Here is a 22,168-nt window from a genome sequence, read left to right as displayed (position 1 = left end):
GCAACTAAAAGAATAAAATACCTAGGAATAAACCTACCTAAGGAGACAAAAGAGCTATATACAGAAAACTATAAGACACTGATGAAAAAAAATCAAAGAACCAAATCTTTACATTTCCTATGACGTCAATTTTTAGTCTCATTCCTCAGTCAACTTACTCTTTCCTTGGCTAGTCTCTAGGTAGCTTGTTCTACCTTGTTGTATGCTATGTATTCTAATACATAAGTTTTTTTCTGAAATCTGATATAAATAAAGCATATTTATGCATTTTCTAATTGCTAAGTCAGGAATGTGGCTCCATCTTGTCTGTTCAGACTTGTATCTCTGTTGTTTATTTTTTCATTTATTTATCAAACAACTACTGTGTGCCAAGGGCTTGCCAGGTGGCTCAGTGGTAAAGGATCTGCCTGCCAATATAGGAAATGGTCCCTGGGTCAGGAAGATCCACTGGAGAAGAAAATGGCAGCCCAACTCCAGTATTCTTACCTGGAAAATCCCATGGATGGAGGAGCCTGACAGGCTACAGTACATGGGGTTACACAAAATTGGACATGACTCAGCAACTAAACAACAAACAGCAACCATGTGCCAAGAGCTAAGATAGCAGCTGAGGACCCAAAACTGCTGGACATGATAATAAGGTTTTCAAATTTATGAAATAAAACATACGATTACAATAAGGAATAATTATATTGAACTATAGTAACCAAAAGCTTTTTCAAAATGGATATAAGTAAATCTCTTTCATTAACTGAATAAACAGGAATATATAGTGGCCATTCTCATAACTAGCTTAATATTGAAGTGGTGGTGATGCATGTGAGCATTATTGGAAAATAGCAACTGTAAGGAATATGAAAAGTCTGTGATTCTGGTAGTCATGAGTACTCTATAATACTGTGGTTTGTTGCTTACATTCATCATGGATGGAAATGCTAAATTTCCATTAGCAGTTGGTGCAAATGGAGATGTAGTTTTTCCTCATCCAAGCTTATAGACTACCTGATTTAGACTCCCAGATTCAGAAACCCTGCCCTACGATCACACTCAAGTCTTATTCCTTCTAGAATAAGAGCTTTTCTCTATTCTTGGTCACCCTGGCCCTTCCATTTTCTGAGCCACAACTGAGTGTGATTTCAGGACTCATACTTCTAATTGTACCACGTTCATGAATTTTCTCCACAAACTGCAGACTCCTTGAAAATAGGGAGCACTTCTGATAAATCCTTTGCCCTCCACCCCTACATGTTGCAAGGATGCTAGGAGAGTGATCCTTGGTCACTTGCTCTGTGATTGGATCGGCTAAGTCTTGAAGGCCTTCCTATCAGTTTCCTTGCCAAGAGATTCTACATTAAATTCCTTGCTTTGGCAATTGAGCTCATTGCTGAAAATAAACTCAGTCATCTACTTCTAAAAAATTTGTCAGAAACATGTGAATGACATCACAGTCAAAAAATTCAGACATGTCAAATCATCAGCCTAAGTTAGCAAACATGGAAGAGCAGTGTTAAATATATGTTGTCTAAAAAGTGGAAGATTATGAGACTTCCCTGATGGTCCAGTTGTTAAGACTCCATGCTTCCAATACAGAGGGTGTGGGTTTGATTCCTGGTTGGGGAACTAAGGTCCCACAGGCCTCTCAGTGTGGCCAAATGTTTTTTTAAAAAAGTAAAAATAATTTAAAAAGTGGAAGATTAAAAAGAATCATAATCCCAGAAGGGGGCAAGCACACCAAAGACAAAGGTCACCAGGGCCATTGTCCTAGGCTCTTTGCCTCCAGTCTCTGCTTGCTTAATTGGTAAGGAATTCTCTGTCCACAGCCTATGAACAAAATATATTTGAATATAACAGCCAAATAGCAGCTGTCAACCCAAAAATGACTGGAAGATTCAGGCTAGCAGTATATGACTTTGCGATGTAAGATGATTCCCAACCAACTAGAGTTGTGGCAGCCCTCCTTCCCTTCCTCTCCTAAAGTACAGAGTGCTATAAATGAAACCAAGTTTAAGGCTTCTACTGTGTACTGAGTAGAAGATACAGAAACTTAAGATAGAGTTCATGTTTTCAAAGAATCTACAATCAAATTAAGAAGAGCAAAGATAGCACCCAGGAAACCACTGCAAATATACAAGGCACGCTGTATTTAGGAGCTAGATGAGTTAATTGGACCAGGGAACCTCTCTACTCTGGCTTTCAGAGGAGAGATACAAGCAAGCTACAGGGTGTAGGCTACCAGAACTGAGTAAAATCTCAGATATATGAGAGTACTCGAATACAACATTTCAAATATATTACTTTAGAAATGCAAAAAGAATCCATAAAAGGAAAGATTGATACATTTTAATTAAAAGTGAAAACTGTGTACATGGCAAAAAAATACAAATAAGTAGAAAAATGTTATTGTAATACTTACTACAAACAAAAGGCCAGACTCTCTAATATATAAAGAGTTCTTCCAAATCAGTAATAAAATAGCAACAACGCACTAGCAAAGGATGTGAACACATAGTTCATAGAAAAGGAACTATATAATAGCTCTTAGTCTTACATCCACAAAGAACAAAAAGTTCCATACACTATCTTATTTATCTAGAGTGTGGAGAAACAGGTTCTCTCATACATAGACTGCTTGTAGGTCAAAGTACAAATTAAGTCTCTGTGGAAGACTATTTGACAGTATCTGTCAGAATTACAATTCTGCATAGCTTTAACCCAGAAAATCTACCCTTTGGTATTTTTACCACAGTTATACTCAAATATGTGAGTCAATATATCTGTACACAAGAATAGTTATTATTACACTGTTTGTTTTAGGAAAAATTTGGAAACCACCTAAACATCTATCAGTAGGAAACTGGTTAGTTCCATTATGATCCATTCATCTAGTGTTGTGATTAGGAAGAATGAGTCAGCTTCCTTTTGATGGGAAACATGTTCAGGGAATATTATTGAGTAAATGGAGAAGGAAATGGCAATCCACTCCAGCACTCTTGCCTGGAAAATCCCATGGACGGAGGAGCCTGATAGGCTACAGTCCATGGGGTCACAAAGAGTCGGACACGACTGAGTGACTTCACTTACTCACTCACTCACTCAAAAAGGAACAAGATACAAAACACTCAGGAGAGAAACCACCATTTGTGCGGAACAAGGAAGAAAGAGAGTTGACTTTTTATTGTACACCTTTTGTCTCTTTTAAATTCATTCAAAATTAATTTCATCATTATATACTCTTTTGCCCTATTTAAGGGCACTTTAAAATGTGTGCATTTAAAAAAAAACTTTTATGACTTCAAAGCAACACTTTCCCTTTTATTAGGCTCATGTGGACTTTTTAAAGTCCAACCTCTTTGAAAAATGTTTCTTTGTTATTAATTTCCTCCTTAGGAAGCAGACAAACTCTGTCCTTGAAAGATGTGTTTTCTAACTTGATTCTGTACTCAGTCCTCAGGCCTGCAATATGTGGTTTACAAGTCTGACATCTTAGAGAAAAGTGCTGTCAAGGCAGGCGGTAATCAACTAGGACCTTCCATACTTCATACATATGTGTGTGTGTGTGTGTGTGTGTGTGTGTGTGTGTGTGTTAGTTGCTCAATCATGTCCAACTCTTTGCAACCCCATGGACTATAGCCCACCTGTCCATGGAATTCTCCAGGCATGAATACTGGAGTGGGTTGCCATTTCCTTCTCCAGGGGATCTTCCCAATCCAGGGATCAAACCCAGGTCTCCCGCATTGCAGTTAGATTCTTTACTGTCTAGGCCACAAGGGAAACCTATATAGACAGATAGATGCATATATATTCACATATATATGTACACATTTACATTTGTTTTTTACAAAAATAATATAACAGAGTTTACAGAGTTACATGTAATCATTTTTTACTCTGGAGTAAAATGGGAATTTTAGGCCTAAAATTAGATTTAAGATTACTGAACAGAGGCCATATAGCAACACAGACATGATAAATCTTGATCATCACATAACTAGAAACATGTTGCTTTTATCCTTATGCAGGGTCTTACACATTCCCCCATCAATTAGTTTCATTTTAAGCAAAATACAAAAGCAAAATAGTTCACTGAAGTAATCTTCTTTTCAGTACATTAGCACATATGCAAATTATACTAACTGCATGATAACCTCTATGTACTAAGGCTATATTTTTAGCATGTGCTCATACCTACTTCATTAAATACAGCATCCAGCTAGCAACCACAAAAAAAGGAATGCCTGCTCTACAGCAAAAAAGAAAACAACAACCTGCAGGATGGTGTCTTACAGGGTTTGTTGTTGTTTTATAGTCACTAAGTCATGTCCAACTCTTTTGCAACCCCAGGGACTGTAGCCCACCAGATTCCTCTATCCATGGGATTTCCCAGGCAAAAATACTGGAACAGGTTGCCATTTCCTTCTCCAGAAAAGGTACATCAATTTTAGTAAGAGGCTTAAAAGATACTAAAAGTTGCTACCCAACTAACAGAGAATCTTGAATGATTAGATCAAATAATAATCCTCTCCTGAGAGCATGAAAACTTTGGGAGGTAGGCTTTATTATTTTTTCATATTGTTGATTGGTGGAAGGAGAAAGAGGTTTATTGAACTGACTAGATGGGGAAAAACAGGGATTTGAGCAGTGGAGGTGGCAGAAGCCACATGTTTTGGTGATTTCTATTTTCAATTAACTAGGAGACAAAGGAAATCGAGGGCCAAGGAGAGAGCAGCAGTAGCCAGTCCCCACCAGGGAAAAACATGTTTCTCAATCACTGAAACCCCTGAAAGAGCTCTCCGGGAAAACCTTTTGGGGCCCCTGTTAGCAAATGAACCTGCAAAATACCCAGGACCCTGTGCTCAGTGGGAATGCAAACAGTCCAAAGAGGAAAAGTCCAGAGCTCTCTGGATGTAGCAGACGATCTGGGGTTCCTCAGCAAGAGCCAGGCCTGGCCCAGCCTGTTCTCCTGATGTCAGTCTGGAAAAGTAGGCAACTCTTGTTAACCAACACTTTCAAAGAATTGTTTTACCAGATTTGGGAATGGAAAGGAGATAAGTAGTTTTAAGTGTGGAAGCGCTTATTCAATTTTTTAAATCTGTACTGACTGCATTTGAGAGAAAAGCCTTATCGGGTGATTTAATTTACTTTCACTAAGCAAACAGAGAAGGAGTGATAGGTAGACCAACAGATACATACATGCATACAGATATATATAAATATGTATATGACAAATGACAGTTTATGAGCCCAATTCAGATTTTAGCAACTGCACATACTATTTAAATTGTGTGTGTCAGCTTGAATTAAGGGCAGGGGCCTTTCGTGGGGATAGGGTTGGGAGTTGGTTGCCTGGTTTTTGGTGTGCACTGTGTGTATATGTGTTTTTTTTAGTTTTCATGTCTTTGGATGGTAGTATAATTGGCATGCCATAAAATTCACCCATTGCAAGTATACATTGTAATTTTTAGTAAATTTACATAGTCGTGTAGCCATCACCACAATCTCGTTTTAAAACACTTGCATCATGCAAAAACATTTCCAATCATACCCATTTGTGGTCAGTCTCTGTCCCAAGCCCCAGCCTGCACCTGATCTGCTTTCTGTCTTGAGTTTTGCCTTTTCTAGAAATTTCACATATGGAATCATACAGCGTGTAGCTTGTGTCTGGATTCTTTCACTAGGCATGATGGCTTTGATGTGTATCTGCGTTTCTGCCTGAGTGGAGTCCCATCATGTGGATGGATACATGTGGATGCATTTTGTTTATTCATCTTCAATTTGAGGGACACTCGAGTGTTTCTGGTTTGGAGCTGTTAGGAATAATGCTGCCGTGAGTGTTTTCATGTGTGTCATATTTCAGTTTGATTTGGAGGATTCTGGGGCAAACGCCTGAGGGTTTCCATGACACCTGGCAAAGTTAAAAAAACAAGGACAGACTTCCTTAAGACTGTTATTATTCCAGCCTCCTGAAAACCACACACTTGGATCTGCATTTGCCCTCCCTTCCAAGCAGTTTTAAAAGCAGTGAGAAGGAGGAAGCCTGTGGGCAGGTCACAGTCCCACGCGCATAAAGTTAATGCAAAAGGAAAAGTGGACTCATGCTAACCAACCGTCGATAAACCTGTTTACATACTCTGAATGTCTTTCTATTTCTCCACCATGTTTTCTTCAACATTTTTATCTTTTTTAAAGGATACAGTATAAACTCAATATGAAGGGAAAAAAGAAAATCAAACAAAGGAGTTACTGTTTAATTCGAACAGAATTCCAGTTTTGCAAGATGAAACAAGTTCTGGAGTCAGATGGTGGTCAATGCGAGTGTACTTAATGCCACTGTGTATACTTAAAAATGGTTAAGATGGTAAATTTCATATGTATTTTTTAAAGGAATTTTTAAAAGTCAAACATAAAAAGGAAGTAGTTACAGTAAAAATGGAAAGTAATCCTTTACCATGATCGTTCTCCCGAGAGGTAGCCATGGTTAACAGCTTAATGATTAACCATCCTTGCAGATTTTTTCACATACATTTATAAACATGTATTTGCTTTGCAGCTTGCTTCTTTTTACTTTATATCAGCCATATTTTCATGTCAGCATATATGTGTCTGACTCACTTTTTTTAACTACTACAAAATAATCAAGGAAAAGGCTAAATAAAGCCTGGTGGCTCAGAGGTTAAAGGTCTGCCTCCAATGTGGGAGACCTGGGTTCGATCCCTGGGTCGGGAAGATCCCCTGGAGAAGGAAATGGTAACCCACTCCAGTATTCTTGCCTGGAGAATCCTATGGACAGAGAAGCCTGGTAGGCTACAGTCCATGGGGTCGCAAAGAGTCGAACAAGACTGAGCAACTTCACATAGTTTATCAGGACCTGTGGATTGCTTATCTTTGATGAATGCTTTGTATCTCTTTAGAATAATAACCATGGACATGCTCATGAAAGGGCAAAAAGACATTTAAAGATCCTGCCAGAGTGCTTCCTACTGACATATGTGTATGTGCCAGTTTACACTACATCCTCACCAACACCATACATTATCAGTACTTACAACCTAGATAAATCTGATAGGAAAATAGAAATTATGTCATCTGGTTTTAGTTTTAATTCTCTGATTATTAGTGAGGTCAAGCATATTTTCCAATATTTATGTGGCCATTTTGGTTTCATCTGTGAATTGCCTGTTTATATATATTTGCCCTATTTTTTATTGAATTCTTTATATTTTTCATATTGATTTACAGGAGCACTTATTTATTGTAAATATTTTCTTTCAATCTATATCTTGTCTTAACATATAATCTTCTCTAGGGTGTTTTTCACCATTAAAAATGTTTACATGATTTTAAAATGATTGTAAAGTCAGCCTTATGCATCATAACCTAAAGGCTTCCTGTCTTGCTTAGAAAGGGCTTCCTCTCTGAAAGATAACAAAGTTTTCTATTGTGTTTCCTTCTAATAGTTTTGATTGTTATCTTTAGATTTTTAAATATAATATGCCTTTAGATATAAAATCATATACCACATGCCTTTAGATATAAAATCATATACCATGCATTTCACATACCAACATTTCACTCATTTAAAATGTACAAGTCAGTGGTTTTTAGTATATTAAGAGTTGTGCAACCATTACTACTATGTAATTTCAGAGCATTTTCATCATCCCATCAAAAAACTTTATCACCCATTAGGAGTCTCTTCCCATTTCCCTTCAATGCTCCCAGTCCTTAACAACCATCAGTCTACTTTCTACCTCTGTGGATTGGCCTGTTCTGGACATTTCATGTAAATGGAATTATACAGTATACAAAATACATGGTACTTTGTGACAGTTTCTTTCCTTTAGCATATTTTCAGGGTCCATCTGTATTGTAGCAAGTATCCGTATTTTATTTCTTTTTATTGCCAAATTATATTCCATTATACGCATATGCCACGTTTTTTTCATGGACATCTGAATTATTTCTATTTTTTGGTTATTATGACTAATGCTGCTGTGACCATTCATGTACACATCTGGGGGTTTTTTCCTTTGACTTTTTTTAATTGTGCTAAAATATACAAAATATAACATTTGCCATTTTAATCATTTTTAGGTCTACAGTTCAGTGTCAAGAAGTATAGTCACAGTGTAGTACAACTATCACCACTATTTCCAGAACTGTTTCATCATCCTGTACAGAAATTCTATACACATTAAACAAAACTCCCCATTTTTTCCTTCCTCCAGCAGCTAGTAAACTCTATTCTACTTCCTATCTGTATGAATTTGTCTATTCTCAACACTTCATCATATAAGTGGAGTCATACAATAGTTGTCTTTCTGTGTCTGTCTGTTTTCACTGAGCGTAATGTCTTCAAGATGCATATATCTTATAGCTTGTATCAGAATTCCTGTCCTTCTTAAGGCTGAATAATACTCCTTGTATGTATATACTTCTTTTTGTTATTCATTCATCAATTGATAGATATTTTGGTTGTTTCTACTTTGGGGCTATTGTGAATAATGCTACTGTGAACACTGCAATACAAGTATCCATTCAAGTCCCTGTTTTCATTCTTTTTCAGTATATACTTATGAGTGGAATTGCTGGATCTTAACTCTATGTTCAACTTTTCGATGAACTGCCAAACTGTTTCTTATGGAGGCTGCACCATTTTACATTCCCACAAGCAATGCATAAGAGTTCCAATTTCTCCATATTCTTAGCAACATTTGTTATTATCTGTCTTTTAGGTTAGATGGATCCTAGTGGATGTGAGATGGTATTACATTGTGGTTTTGCATGCTTGGATTCTTTAATCTATCTGTACATTTTGGATGTGTAAGGCTTTGTGATTTTCTATCTTGTTTTCCAAATGGCTAGGCATTTTTAACACTAATATAGTGTTGAAAGAAAGCTTCTCTTGCTTATAAAATGCCATTTTATTTTATATTAAATGACATACCTTCATTAGGTCTGTTGCTAGATATTGCTTTATTGACGTTTTGTCCATTGCCACAGCAACAACACACAGTTTTAGTTGCTGCCACTTTATTATAAGTTTCAATAACTGAGAGGAAAAGTACCTTCCCAACATTGCTGTTTTTCAAATTGTTCTTGGAGATATTTGAACATTGTCTTTTCCAGCCCAACTTGAACAGCTTGCATGAAGTTCCACTAAAAACCTGTGTCCTTGTCCACTGAAATACAGAGGGTAGGGGGTTAAGATTCTGCTTAGAATTACACAGAGTCTACAGATCAGCCTGGGGACCCCTTCTCCTTATTTTACTTAACACATAAACCATTCCATTAGCTGTGTTTCCCACCAACAGAAGTATAAGAAAGGGAAAATAATGGAGTCTAACTAAGATGGGTCGGTTTGGCCTCTTGAAGAAGCTCTGGGAAATATTTTGAGAAAGAAAATTCTTAATTCAGAAGTAAAATGAACTGCAGTAGTGGAAAGATAGAGGGGTTTCTTTCAGTTACCTGAACTAAAATGTATTGCATTTGATTAATAAGAATTGACCTCAGTTATTCTAGAACTTTTGTATCATGGGATGTAAATATGTCCCATCACACACACATGTGCACATGCCTGTTCTTCTCTCTAGTATGATGCTGTCCGAATAAACCAACTCTATGAACAAGCCAGGTGGGCCATTCTCTTAGAAGAAATTGACTGCACAGAGGAAGAAATGTTGATCTTTGCAGCACTACAGGTATGGGAACGTTGGTACCTTCCTCTGGAAGGAAACAAAGAAAATTTTTCTCCTTAAAGTTTCATTTTCTTTCTACTGATTTTTTCTTAGAAAAGGAGTTGAAAATCAGTGTAGTAAATTTAAGTTTAAAATATTCCTCATAACCAACCCATGCATACATCTTATAAGGCAACAGTCTTGCTATCCTCATTGCTTCCACACTATAAGGTCAACCAGTGATGGAGAAGAACTGAGTTGGAACATGACTAACCATAAATCTCAAAATAATTTACATTAAAATGTCAGTTTCCCTGCATACCTGGGAGATCTCCTTCCAGAAGATGTTCAGTATTTTCTGTCTTCATTTGTGTATCTAGTAATCCTAAACACTCTGTTTCTGTTGTAGTATCACATTAGCAAACTGTCGTTGTCCACTGAAATACAGGATTTTACAAATGAGTCTGAGGTTGACGAAGTAGAAGCAGCACTTTCTAATTTGGAAGTGACCCTGGAAGGTGGAAAAGCAGACAACACTTTGGTATGAATGTTTCTGATAACTCAGAATTGTGGCTTTGCTCTGATTGACAAATATAAATGTGCTTTTTTATTATAAATAAGGGAATATTTTGTCTGATTTTGAAGAAAGGAAAATACTCTCTTCCTCGGACAAACTTAAACTTGACTAGCTTTTCTCAGATCAGCTCTGTAAGTAACTGTAAGGTATTTTTATCACTCCCAATGACAATTCTTTTGTATTGTATTTCTTCTTAAAGATAAGCTAGCTTGGTATGAGGGAAAGACTGCTCTGGTCTCCATTTCACTAGAGTGGAACATGAAATTGGCCCTTTAACTAAAGTCTAGAAGAATGAAGTAGCTGTGAAAGTAGACAGGATGCTTCACAGATACAAAACCATGTGATCTGTTGACCTAGTCATGCATTTCTTTGGGCAAGACTGTACACTGTAAAAAGTTCCTGAACCCTTTTGACTTTAGGAAATAAAGAAAAACTCTCCAGTAAAACATAAAGTAATGACGCTCCTGCTTCTTATCCAGCAAATGTGGCTGAACTGTCAGCTTTATAATTGCAGTGCCCTGTCTTGTTTGATTCATTTGTTGGGAGCCACCCTTTTGTTTAACTTCTTCAATCATTAGTTTAATCACATTGAATCAGAGAGGTAGATTCATTGTAATTTGGTATAAATAGTAATAGATGTAATGAGGCATTATATTGTATTTAATGTGTGTTCTCTTATGATTAAATTCCTTAAAATAGGAAATTGGTATAATGCAAAAGCAACTACCTTATATAAACGAAATTCTCAGATTCTGAAGAAATCCAGGCCCTGAACCACATTTATGAGACCTGGGCCCCACAAAACTGGATTTCTCTTTTGTTTACTTCCTCTACTAAATACTTACAGTGGAAAAGTCATCCTTCTTAGAACAATTGGAAAATTCCCTCTCAACGCCCTCAATATTTTTATGTGATGCCAAACAATAGTCTTTTCAGTTTGAAAATAGGCACCAATCTATACCATAGAATGAACTTTGAACCAGATTCTTTCTGAGAATCAGTAGGATTCTATATATCAGTAAACTAGATATAGCTACTCTTACACACTCTGATGTAAAAATTATGAAATATTTTGTTTGAGCATAAAAGTAGTTTCTAACTCAGGTTTTTAACTTGAATGATAGTGTATGGTCAGTTTTTTTTAACCTTTTTTCATTTGTGTAATATATGACACAGAAAGTGAAAAAATACAAAAATGTACAGCTTAACAAATCAGTATTAAATTATCAGCCAAGTTACCACCCAAATCAAGAAACAGAACTTCACCAGTTACCCTCAGGATCCCCACAGGTGCCTAATCTCAGGCCCAGCCCTCTCCCACCCTACCCTTGTGGTAACTACTGGAAATGTAGCTAGTATAACTGAGGAAGTGAGTTTTTTATTTTATTTAATTTTAATTAATTCTTATGTAAATAGTTCCACGTGGCAGGTGGCTACAGTGTGGGACAGAGTACCAGCACCACCTGTCTAATTACTGCTTGTCAAATGTTATCTGCTTTTCCTCAGGAGGACATTACTGATATCCCTAAACTTGCAGATAATCTCAGATTATTTAGGTAAGTTACCCTTGAAGAGGAAAGAAGTTACTCATAGCAAAATCTTGCAGGTAAAGAATGTAGGAGTTCAAACTGAACATCCATTAGGCAGGTTCATGGTTCAAAGGTAAGAGAACAAGCTTTGGCATCAGACAGATAATGGATGGGGTCCTAGCTCCATAGCGCACAACAGCAGGATGATCTCAGGTATTGTCATCATGTCTCTGAGCCTCAGTTTCCTGATATATGAAGTGGGGATATACCTCCTCTTGGGTATGTTGGGAATATTAAATTAAATGATGCATATGAAGCATTAAACATGGTTCCTGGCTCATGAAATGCTGGTATAAATATGGTCAGTATTGGTGATCGTGAACACGTATGCCAGACTTTTATGGCCCACCTTCTCAGGGCTCTCATACCATTTGAAGGCTCTTTTATGATTGCCTCTAGAGCTTTGATCCCAGACTTACAGAGAGATGGATTCCCTGGTGGCTCAGAGAGTAAAGAATCTGCCTGCAATTCAGAAGATGTGGGTTCGATCCCTGGGTCAGGAAAATCCCCTGGAGAAGGGAGTGACTACCCACTCCAGTATTCTTGCCTGGAGAATTCCATGGACAGAGGAGTCTGATGGGCTAAAATCCATGAGGTCGCAGAGTCAGACATGACTGAGTGACTTACACCTTAGTTTATCTACCTTCACCTGTTAAGGTATTTCTGATAAACCCCCCAGTCACCTCAGATCACTCTGAAACTGTTAAAAGGAACAGAAGTGTTTTACTTTCTTCATGAAGGTCTGCCACATTTGTGATGGTGCCAAGGTGGGTTAGGATGAAAGGAGTAAGGTTCGTTTGAAGTTCTATCTGTTACTTTATGGTTTGTTGACTTTTCCTGACAAACTGACACTTCACTTAGTTGGCTTGAAAAGAAACACCGGTTGCTTTTGTTACCACGATTCAAAGAAAAACTTGGAAAGAATGAGCAATGAATCAGATATAAATGAGAAATAAGAGTCCAAAGGTAACAGTATTTGTCACTGGGTTTCTTCAGGGTTCTTTTTTAATGTGATCTTAGCAGATGGTCCAAACAATTGGGTCATTCATTTAACTTCTGTGGCATAAATAGTTGTAACCATGTATCATTACAGTCAAAATTATAGAAAAAAATAATAACAATTTGAATCCACAAATCTCTTTATAAATTATTAATTGTTCTTGAGAGAAATCTGGTTGCCATAGCTTCTGTATAGAGCAAGCTGAGCTCTTCACAGACCAAATGATGACAGTATTCTTCCTATAAAATGATAAATCCTAAAAAGGAGATGATATTCTAGAAGTAAGCCCCACATCCGTATCACTTTAAAGTGACTTTTATGCTAAAACTCACAAAGTTATCCTCATATTTGGCCAGTGGACACTTTGTCTACCAAAGTTCTCAATGCATTGAATGTAATATATAATATTGTTTCTGGAAGAAAAAAAATATAGGAGGAAGGGAGGGGGGAGAGTGGAGCTAATGACACAGGAAAGGAGGAAGGAGGTTGCAGGGTATACCTCTGCTGTTGGTGGGTGTGTGACCCTTATAGGCCATTCTTTTCTCTGGGCCTCCTGTCCTCAACAGAAGAGCACTGAACTAGCCCTTTGATTTTAAATATTTTTCTTTGACAGTGAAGCTCCTTTTTCTTTCCTTGTGCTGCTAATGCTAAGTCGCTTCAGTCGTGTCCAACTCTGTGCGACCCCATAGACAGCAGCCCATCAGGCTCCCCCGTCCCTGGGATTCTCCAGGCAAGAACACTGGAGTGGGTTGCCATTTCCTTCTCCAATGCATGAAAGTGAAAAGTGAAAGTGAAGTCGCTCAGTCGTGCCTGACTCTTAGTGACCCCATGGACTGCAGCCTACCAGGCTCCTCCGCCCATGGGATTTTCCAGGCAAGAGTACTGGAGTGGGTTGCCATTGCCTTCTCCGAAACCACATCTATTGAACCCACATGTAAATAATGGACTTCTCTTCCTAGCAATGTGGTATCTCATCTGATGCAAATCTCAATCTTGCTTGCCTATACAAAACTGATCTTGAAGTGAGACTGGGAAGTCACAAGTGAGACTTCCTCAGCTTGTAGGGAATGAAGAGGGAACCAGTTCTATTAGGTTGGTGCAAAAGTAAATGTGGTTCTGTATTGTTGAACTTTGCCATTTGATATTGGAATACATTCTTAAATGTGGTTATGTTATATATCATTTTAATGCATATTTCTCACTTTATTTCTTGCTAATGACATTATTTGTTGTGTATTTTACACTCATTTTAGAAACGTAAACTATGGAAATGATATTAGACAAAAAGCAAATTCAAGCAATTTTCTGATTTGAGTTCAGAAGGGGTCATAAAGCAGCAGAGATGTTGCATAAAACCTGCAATAATGCACTTGGCTCAGGAACTGCTAATGAACGTACAGTGGCAGTTCAAGAGTGTTGCAAAGGAGATGAGAGACTTGAAGATGAGGAGTGCAGTGGCTGGCCATCCAAAGTTGACAACAACCAATTGAGAGCAATCATCAAAGCTGATCCTCTTACAACTGCATGAGAATTTGCGGAAGAACTCGGCATCGACCATTCTACAATCATTTAGCATTTGAAACAAATTGGAAAGGTGAAAAGGCTTGAATTGATAGATAGGTGCCTCATGAGCTGACCAAAAATAAAAAAAAAACCATCATTTTGAAGCATCTTCTCTTATCCTATACAACAACAACCAACCATTTCTTGATTGGATTGTGACGTGCAAGAAAAAAGTGGATTTTATATGATGACCAGTAACAACCAGCTCAGTGGTTGGACCAAGAAGACGCTCCAGAGAACTTCTCAAAGCCAAACTTGCACCAAAAAAAATGTCATGATCACTCTTTGGTGATCTGCTGCCAGTCTGATCCACTACAGCTTTCTGAATCCCAGTGAAATCATTACATCTGAGAAGTGTGCTCAGCAAATCAATGAGATGCACCAAAAACTGCAACACCTGTAGCTGGCATTGGTCAACAGAAAGGGCCCAGTCCTTCCCACCTAACCACATTGCATGTCACACAACCAAAGCTCCAAAAGTTGAACGAACTGGGCTACATACGAAGTTTTGCCTCATCCGTCATATTCACCTGACCTCTTGCCAACCTTGGACTACCAGTTCTTCAAGCCTCTCAACAACTTTTTGCAGGGAAAATGCTTCCACAACCAGCAGGAGGTAGAAAATGCTTTCCAAGAGTTCGTCAAATTTCGAAGCACAGACTTTTTACATTACAGGAAAAAACAAACATTTCTTGTTGGCAAAAATATGTTGATTGTAATGGTTCCTATTTTGATTAATAAAAATGTGTTTGAGCCTAGTTAAAATGATTTAAAATTCACAGTCCAAAACAGCAATTACATTTGCACCAACCTAATGCAGATGCTGGAGGAGGAAATGGCAATCCACTCCAGTATTCTTGCCTGGAAAATCCCATGGACAGAGGAGCCTGATGGGCTACAGACCATGGGGTTGCAAGAGCCAGACATGGCTTAGCAACTAAACCACCACCACACCTGAATGGTCTAGTGGTTTTCCCTCCCTTTCCCTAATACAGATGAAGGGCTTCCCAGGTGACTCAGTGGTAAAGAACCCTCCTGCCAATGCAGGAGACACAGGAGACGGTTCGATCCCTGGGTCAGGAAGATCCCCTGGAGGAGGGCATGTCTACCCACTCCAGTATTCGAATCCCAAGGACGGAGGAGCCTGGTGGGCTACAATTCATAGAGTCACAAAGAGTCAGACACAACCGAAGTGACATAGCACACACGCACAATACACATGAGGCCTCAGCTGCACAGGGAGATTAGGCTATAGACATGGATTCTCGTGGTTCAGGGCTGGGACTGTAATCCCTGCACAAAATTTAAGGTGGGGTTGCCTCCTGTGAGGCAGTGAGCCAGGACTGAAGCCGCTGCCTCAAGGCAGAAACTTGTAAGAGCTGCCTTTTCTGCTTAACCAGGAATAGAAAAACTGCCCATCAGTGGAAGGAAGAGTAAGAAGTTCATCTTTGCGTGGAGTTCTGTGTGGGGAAATGCAATGTCCTTTGAAAAATAAGAGCCATGGTCTGTGCCACACACAGATGTAGATCTAAATTTAAATGTCTTCTATGATAAAAGAATTCTGAAAAGTAAAACATACTGGTCCAAAACCACAGAAGCTATGAAACCCTGGCAAATGTAATTGCAGAAATACCTAGAGAGCTACAGAGAAAGTAAACCCCCTCAAATAAACAAACAAATAAAAACCTTCCCAATAAAAATTGCTAACCCTGTGAGTTCATGCACTACCGTAAAGAAACGTCAGTAGGCCCAATAAATAAGAGGATTAGGCAGTAGGACAATCTGAAGAAACCATAATATGAGTATGTTAAGAATCATTAAATATACTGAAAGGTAAACATTTTAATGAAAGGTAATACTAGAAACTCTAGAAAAGAAAAACAGTCACAGAAATTGAAAATTGAATACATGTGTTAAACATCAAGTTTAAAACACAGCTAAAGGGAAGCCCCTGTCAGTCCAGTGTTTAGGACTCAGATTTCACTGCCAAGGGCCCAGGTTTGGTCCCTGGTCAAGGAACTAAGATCTCACAAGCTGCACCGCATGGCCAAAAATTTAAAAAGTTAAGGAGAGGACTTAGAAAGATAAAAGTGTAAAATACAATATAGGTAGAATAAGAGGGTTCAACTAGGAGTTTAGGAAGGAAAAAAGGGTGGAGAAGCAAGCATTCAAAAGAGGATACCCCTGGACTTGCCTGGTGGTACAGTGGATAAGAATCTGCTTGCCAATGCCGGAGACACAGTTTTGATCCCTCATCGGGGAAGATTCCACATGCTGCAGAGCAGCTAAGCCCATGAGCCACAACTACTGAAGCCCATGCACAGCCAAATAAATAGATAAAAAGTCAACAAATGAGAAACCCTAGGGTTAAGAGGATTAAACTGCAGAGATTGAACATTGTGGCTCTGCCTTTCTCTGAGCATTCCTTGAAATAGCATACGCAAATTACAGGAAGAATTTTTTTGAAGGGCCATTAGATGAAGAAAATGTGATTCTTACATTGTATCCAGTTCATGAGGAAATTGTTGAAGACCATCAAGTGGAACCAGGTGTTTCCTCAACTTCAGAAGTCAAAGAGGAGGCACTGAATACAAATGATCAAGTTCCTCCTCCTCCAAGAAATGAGCTTAGGAAGCTTGTCGGAGCTCTAGCTTTAGAAGATCAGTTTGTCCCTTGCCCACCACGTTGCCTCCAGTTAACGACGTGAGTCGGGACACTGTGGTACTGGCGCCAACAACTTAAGTTGAGTACCGATGGCCAGAAAATAGAAGTTTCTCGGAGACTCCAAGAACATGCTTATCCTGAAAAAGATCAGTATATTCCTAAATCATCACGGGAGGCCCAAATGCACTCATGTTCAAGGAAATACAACATGATGACCAAGAAGGGAAGTATACAGAAAAGAAAGATGAGTGAGAGTGAGGAAAGGACTAACATGGTTGATGTGGTAACTTCAGCTCAGGTAGCCATGCTGGCAGAATTGCTGCAAGGGCTGTTCAGCCGAAGGCTGTGAATTCATATGCCCTTCTTACCTCTCAGTCCTTTCTGCCCCAAGCCTCAAGCATCCAGTGTTCTGTGGTCCACGGCAGACCACTCTTGGCAGACGCAGAATGTTGGGTTCACCTGCAGTTCCAAGCAGGTCAGACCTGGGTTCCCAACACCCCAGGAGGATGACCTCTCTCTTCATGACCTGGAAGATAACATGTTATGCCCTAAATGTGTTCGGAGGAATAAGAATATTATGAAAAGATTAATTGCAGTGGGGAGGAGGAAGAAACCTGGTTTGGATACATCAACATCATTGCTTTTAAATGGGCCATGTCTTAAAACAGAATAAGTGATTATGAGAGGGGAAGGAGTGTGAAGTGGGGAAATGGGTGATAGGGGTAATTTTATGGTAATCATGGTAACTAGATTTTTGTAGTATCAAATATCGAATTACTATTGTATATCTGTAGTGGTGTGTGTGGGTGTGGGTGTGGGTGTGTGTGTGTGTGTGTGTGCGCTCAATCGCTGTTGTTCAGTTGAGCTTGATTCTTTGGGACCCCATGAACTGCAGTCTGACAAGCTTTGCTGTCCATGGAATTTTCCAGGCAAGAATACTGGTGCAGGACTTGCCATTTCCTTGTCCAGGGGAAACTTCCTGACCCAGGGATCAAACCTGCATCTCCTGCATTGGCAGGAGGATTCTTTACCACTGTGTCATCTGGAAAGCCCTGTATATCTGTAACGAAATGCTATATACTGGTTTTGCCTCAATTTTTTAAAACGTTAGAATTTACCACGGGAGCCTTCTGGTCTTGGAGTTTTGCTTGTTGAGAAGTTTTTGATTACTGATTCAATCTCCTTACTAGTAATCAGGGGGGAAAGGATAAATGGTGGAGAGTCCACAGTTAAAGTGACTCACATCCCAGTGATGGCTATGCTCTGTCCTCACCATCCTCAGTGTGGCCTAATGCCTTAAGTACAGATGGGAATGTCTATATTCTGTACTTGAGGTTTATCTGAAAGTGACTGTTTCTAGCTATGTATTGATAGAATTTAATTTGGTTTCATTTTAGTTAATAGATTTTTTTTTTTTTTAGCAGTTTTAGGCTTAACACTGAATGCTCCATTGTCTGGATATACCATAATTTATCCATTCATATCTTGAAGGCCACCTTGGTTGCTTCCAAGTTTTGGCAACTATGAATAAAGCTGCTAAAAACAAACACAAAAGTCTATACATAAGGCAAAAATCATATATAAAAAAAGAATGCTTGAGAGTTTTCATAATTGTTGAGGACAAAATCCTTAAATTCAGAAATCTCAAATCCAAACAAAATAAATCAATATAAATGTACATCTTGATATGGCCCAACACTGGTAAGAGAAAGTTGTTAAAGTCTGAGAGAAAAGATAGATTTCCTACAAAAGAAAAATAGGGGCAGCAGATTTCTTGTTGGCTGGAAGATATTTTGAAAGGACTAAGGAAAGATAAGGGCTTTCCAGGTGGTAAAGAACCAGCCTGCCAATGCAGGAGACATAAAAGACGCAGGTTTGATCCTTGGTCGGGAATATCCCCTGGAGGAGGACACGGTCACGCATTCCAGTATTCTTGCATGGGAATCCCATGGACAGAGGAGTCTGGCAGGCTGTCATCCATGAGCGCGTGCACAGTCACTTCAGTCATGTCTGACTCTTTGCAGTCCTATGGCTGCTCTGTCCATGGCATTCTCCAGGCAAGAATACTGGAATGGGTGACCATGCCCTCCCCCAGGGGATCTTCCTGACCCAGGTCCCTGAGGTCGCAGAGTCAGACATGACTGAAGCGACTTAGCACACAGCACACAAGAGAAGAGAAGTCGATCTAGAACTTTGTGCCCAATCAATCTCTTTAAGATTTTACTTGCTATAAACCATTAAATATAAATCAGGCAAGATACAATCCTAATAGTCAGTTATATGTTTAATAAAAACAATGATTTATCCCCAAACTGTGAGGTATAACCACTGCTGGAGAGACTGCTTTGGAATAAATGGCTCCACAGCAAGGTTATAGCTGAGAGGTTATACATAAAATTCATTCATGGAAGCATTCACAGTCAAGTTACTATAGCAAAGAAGTTCCAATCAGACATACACAATGTGCTATAGAAAACTGTCAGTTTGATTCAGTTTATAAATGAGACTCTTTACAGTACTTTTAAAGAGATGGAGGGTGACCATGAAAATCTTTGGTCCTGCTCTAAGGCTCACTGGTTATCACATGCAAAATTACCTATAAGTGTTATAATAAAAAAAAAAAACTGTTCCAAATCTATGACTTTTCTGTGACAATAAGTGGCCATTGGTAGTGAGTCTCCAGATACTTTAAAAATAATAGATACACTTAATCTGTAAATTTTTAAAGGTGATTGTAAAATGAGTGAGTATGGAACTAGAGTTTTAAAGATATTAATGCTATGAAGAGAACACTTTGAGAGTTATTTGGAAATGTTTCCATTGCCACAGTGTTGCCGGTAATGATCCTGCCTATTAAAACAGTATTATCTGCTCACCTTTAAAACTTGGAAACAGAATTTTTCTGTGTTAAACAGCATCCAAATTGAGTGATAGTGTATTTGAAACACACTTATTAAAAATACTAAATTACAACATATCGTGATTAGTTTGCATAAGTGAGTGATTGACATCAAGGAATATGAAAATTAGTAGCCTTGCTTCAACAAAAACCTTCACAAACAGATAGACAGCATTAAAATATGAATATTGTAATTAGTAAACACAGCCAACAGTGTGGTTCCTCCACTGGGATTTGTATAACCTCCCTTCTTGAAACAAAATGAACTTTTCATATATAATTTTCAATAACTGTAAATATGTTAGGAAGTAGGTACTCAAAATATTTTAAAGATAGATTGTGCCCAGATTTACTTTGGAGATTATGGGGCAAACTAGGAAACCATGTTAGGAAAGCTTACCTAAATTATGGACACCTGTGCCCTAAACTGAACCTGCTGAATAGGACTCTCTGGGAATGGGTCCAGGCTTATATATCTCCAATAAGTTCCCTTCCATGTCTTATGAACACCAGAGTTTGAGAACCATTTTTCTAGAAAATAAAGTCCAACTTCTTAGCCATACATCCAGAGGCCCACAGTGGCCTCAGCCTGCTCACTGTTCTTGTCTTCATCAGCCCTGACATGGAAATGACATAGTTTCAGAAACTGCCCCTCTTCCCATTTCCATGGCTCAACCCAACAGCACCCAGCATAAGGGAGATGTCCAGGAAGTGTTGACCCAACTTCTACCAGCAAGGTACCCAACTCTGACTCACCTCTGCATTTTGGACACGCAGTTGCCTGCACTTTTCTTTTTGAAATTTCTTTTCTGTTCTTCCCATCATATGCTTATTGATCCTTCATTCTGAGTTTAAACATTGTGTCCTCTGTTACCACTCCTATATGCTTGTTGTGTGACTTACCACATTTTTTTATATTTATTTACTTACACATTTCCCTCTTTAAAAGGGAAGCTCCATGAGGATTTGAGACTGTCTCATTCTTTCTGCTTTTATTTCTCTTTGTCATTCTTCAGGTAAAATTTATGGATTACTTTTTCATTTATTTTTATTGAGGTAACACTGATTTATAATACTATGTGATTTTCATATATACATCATTATATTTCTACTTCTGTGTACCCTACAGTGTGCTCACCACCAAAATTTAGCTTCCGTCTATCACCATGGGCTTCCCCGGTGGCTCAATGGTAAAGAATCTGCCTGCATTGCAGGAGACACGGGTTCAGTCCCTGGGTCCAGAAGATCCCTTGGAGAAGGAAATGACAACCCACTCCAGTATACTTCCTAGAGAATCCCATGGACAGAGGCACCTGGTGGGCCACAGTCTATGGGGTCACAAGAGTCAGACACAATTTAAGCAACTAAACCACAACCCACCACCACCATATAGTTTATCCCTTTAACCCATTGTTCCCCCCTTTCCCCAACCCTCCCCTTCTAGTAACTACCACTCTCACTTCTATATCTATGTGTTTGTTTTGGTTTGTTCATTTATTTTTGTCTGTTTTTAATTAGTTTTTTGTATTCCACACATGAATGAAATCATACTGTATTTGTCTTCCTCTGTATGACTTATTGCACTTAATGTAGTACCCTCAAAGTCCATGACAAATGACAAGATTTCATTCTATTTTGTGGCTAATATTTCATTGTGAATATATATATTGAAAATATACATATATATTCATATACATGTTCATATCATATCTTCTTTATTCATTTATTGATGGACACTCTGGTTGTTTCCGTATCTTGGCTATAGTAAATAATGCCACATTGAACATAGGGGTGCATATATCTTTTCAAATTAGTGTTTCCATATTCTTTGAATAAATACTCAGAGAAATGAAATTGCTGAGTTTTACAGTAGTTCTATTCTTAATTTTTTGAGGAATCTCCATATTGTTTTCCATGGTGGCTATATCAACTTACATTACCACCAACAGTGTGTGAGAGTTCTCTTTTCTCCATAATCTCACCAAGACTTTTTATTTCTAGTATTTTTTATAATAGCCAGTCTAACAAGCATGAAGTGATTTTAACCTTGTGGCTTTGATTTGCATTTCCCTAATAATTAGTGATGTTGAACATCTTTCCATGTATCTATTGGTCACTGGTATGTCTTTGGAAAAGTGTCTATTCATCTCCTCTGCTCAGTCTTTGGGTTGTTTGTTTTTTGTTATTGTTGAATTATATGAG

The 22,168-nt window shown here is 38.4% G+C and overlaps 1 protein-coding gene across 1 annotated transcript in view; it reads left to right on the top strand.

The window, feature by feature from the left end:
- Positions 1-22,168, top strand: part of FERMT1 (FERM domain containing kindlin 1) — a 55,917-nt gene that overhangs the window by 22,742 nt on the left and 11,007 nt on the right. Inside the window, exons 7-9 of the mRNA XM_052650962.1 lie at positions 9,591-9,698; positions 10,084-10,215; positions 11,758-11,807. Of these exons, the coding sequence (XP_052506922.1) occupies positions 9,591-9,698; positions 10,084-10,215; positions 11,758-11,807 (290 nt within the window). The remainder of the gene's footprint in view (positions 1-9,590; positions 9,699-10,083; positions 10,216-11,757; positions 11,808-22,168) is intronic.

The sequence above is a fragment of the Budorcas taxicolor genome, chromosome 13 (assembly GCF_023091745.1).
Source record: "Budorcas taxicolor isolate Tak-1 chromosome 13, Takin1.1, whole genome shotgun sequence".
Classification (NCBI taxonomy): domain Eukaryota; kingdom Metazoa; phylum Chordata; class Mammalia; order Artiodactyla; family Bovidae; genus Budorcas; species Budorcas taxicolor.
Note: the sequence above shows the minus strand (reverse complement) of the source record. Positions and strands in the feature narration are given on the sequence as shown.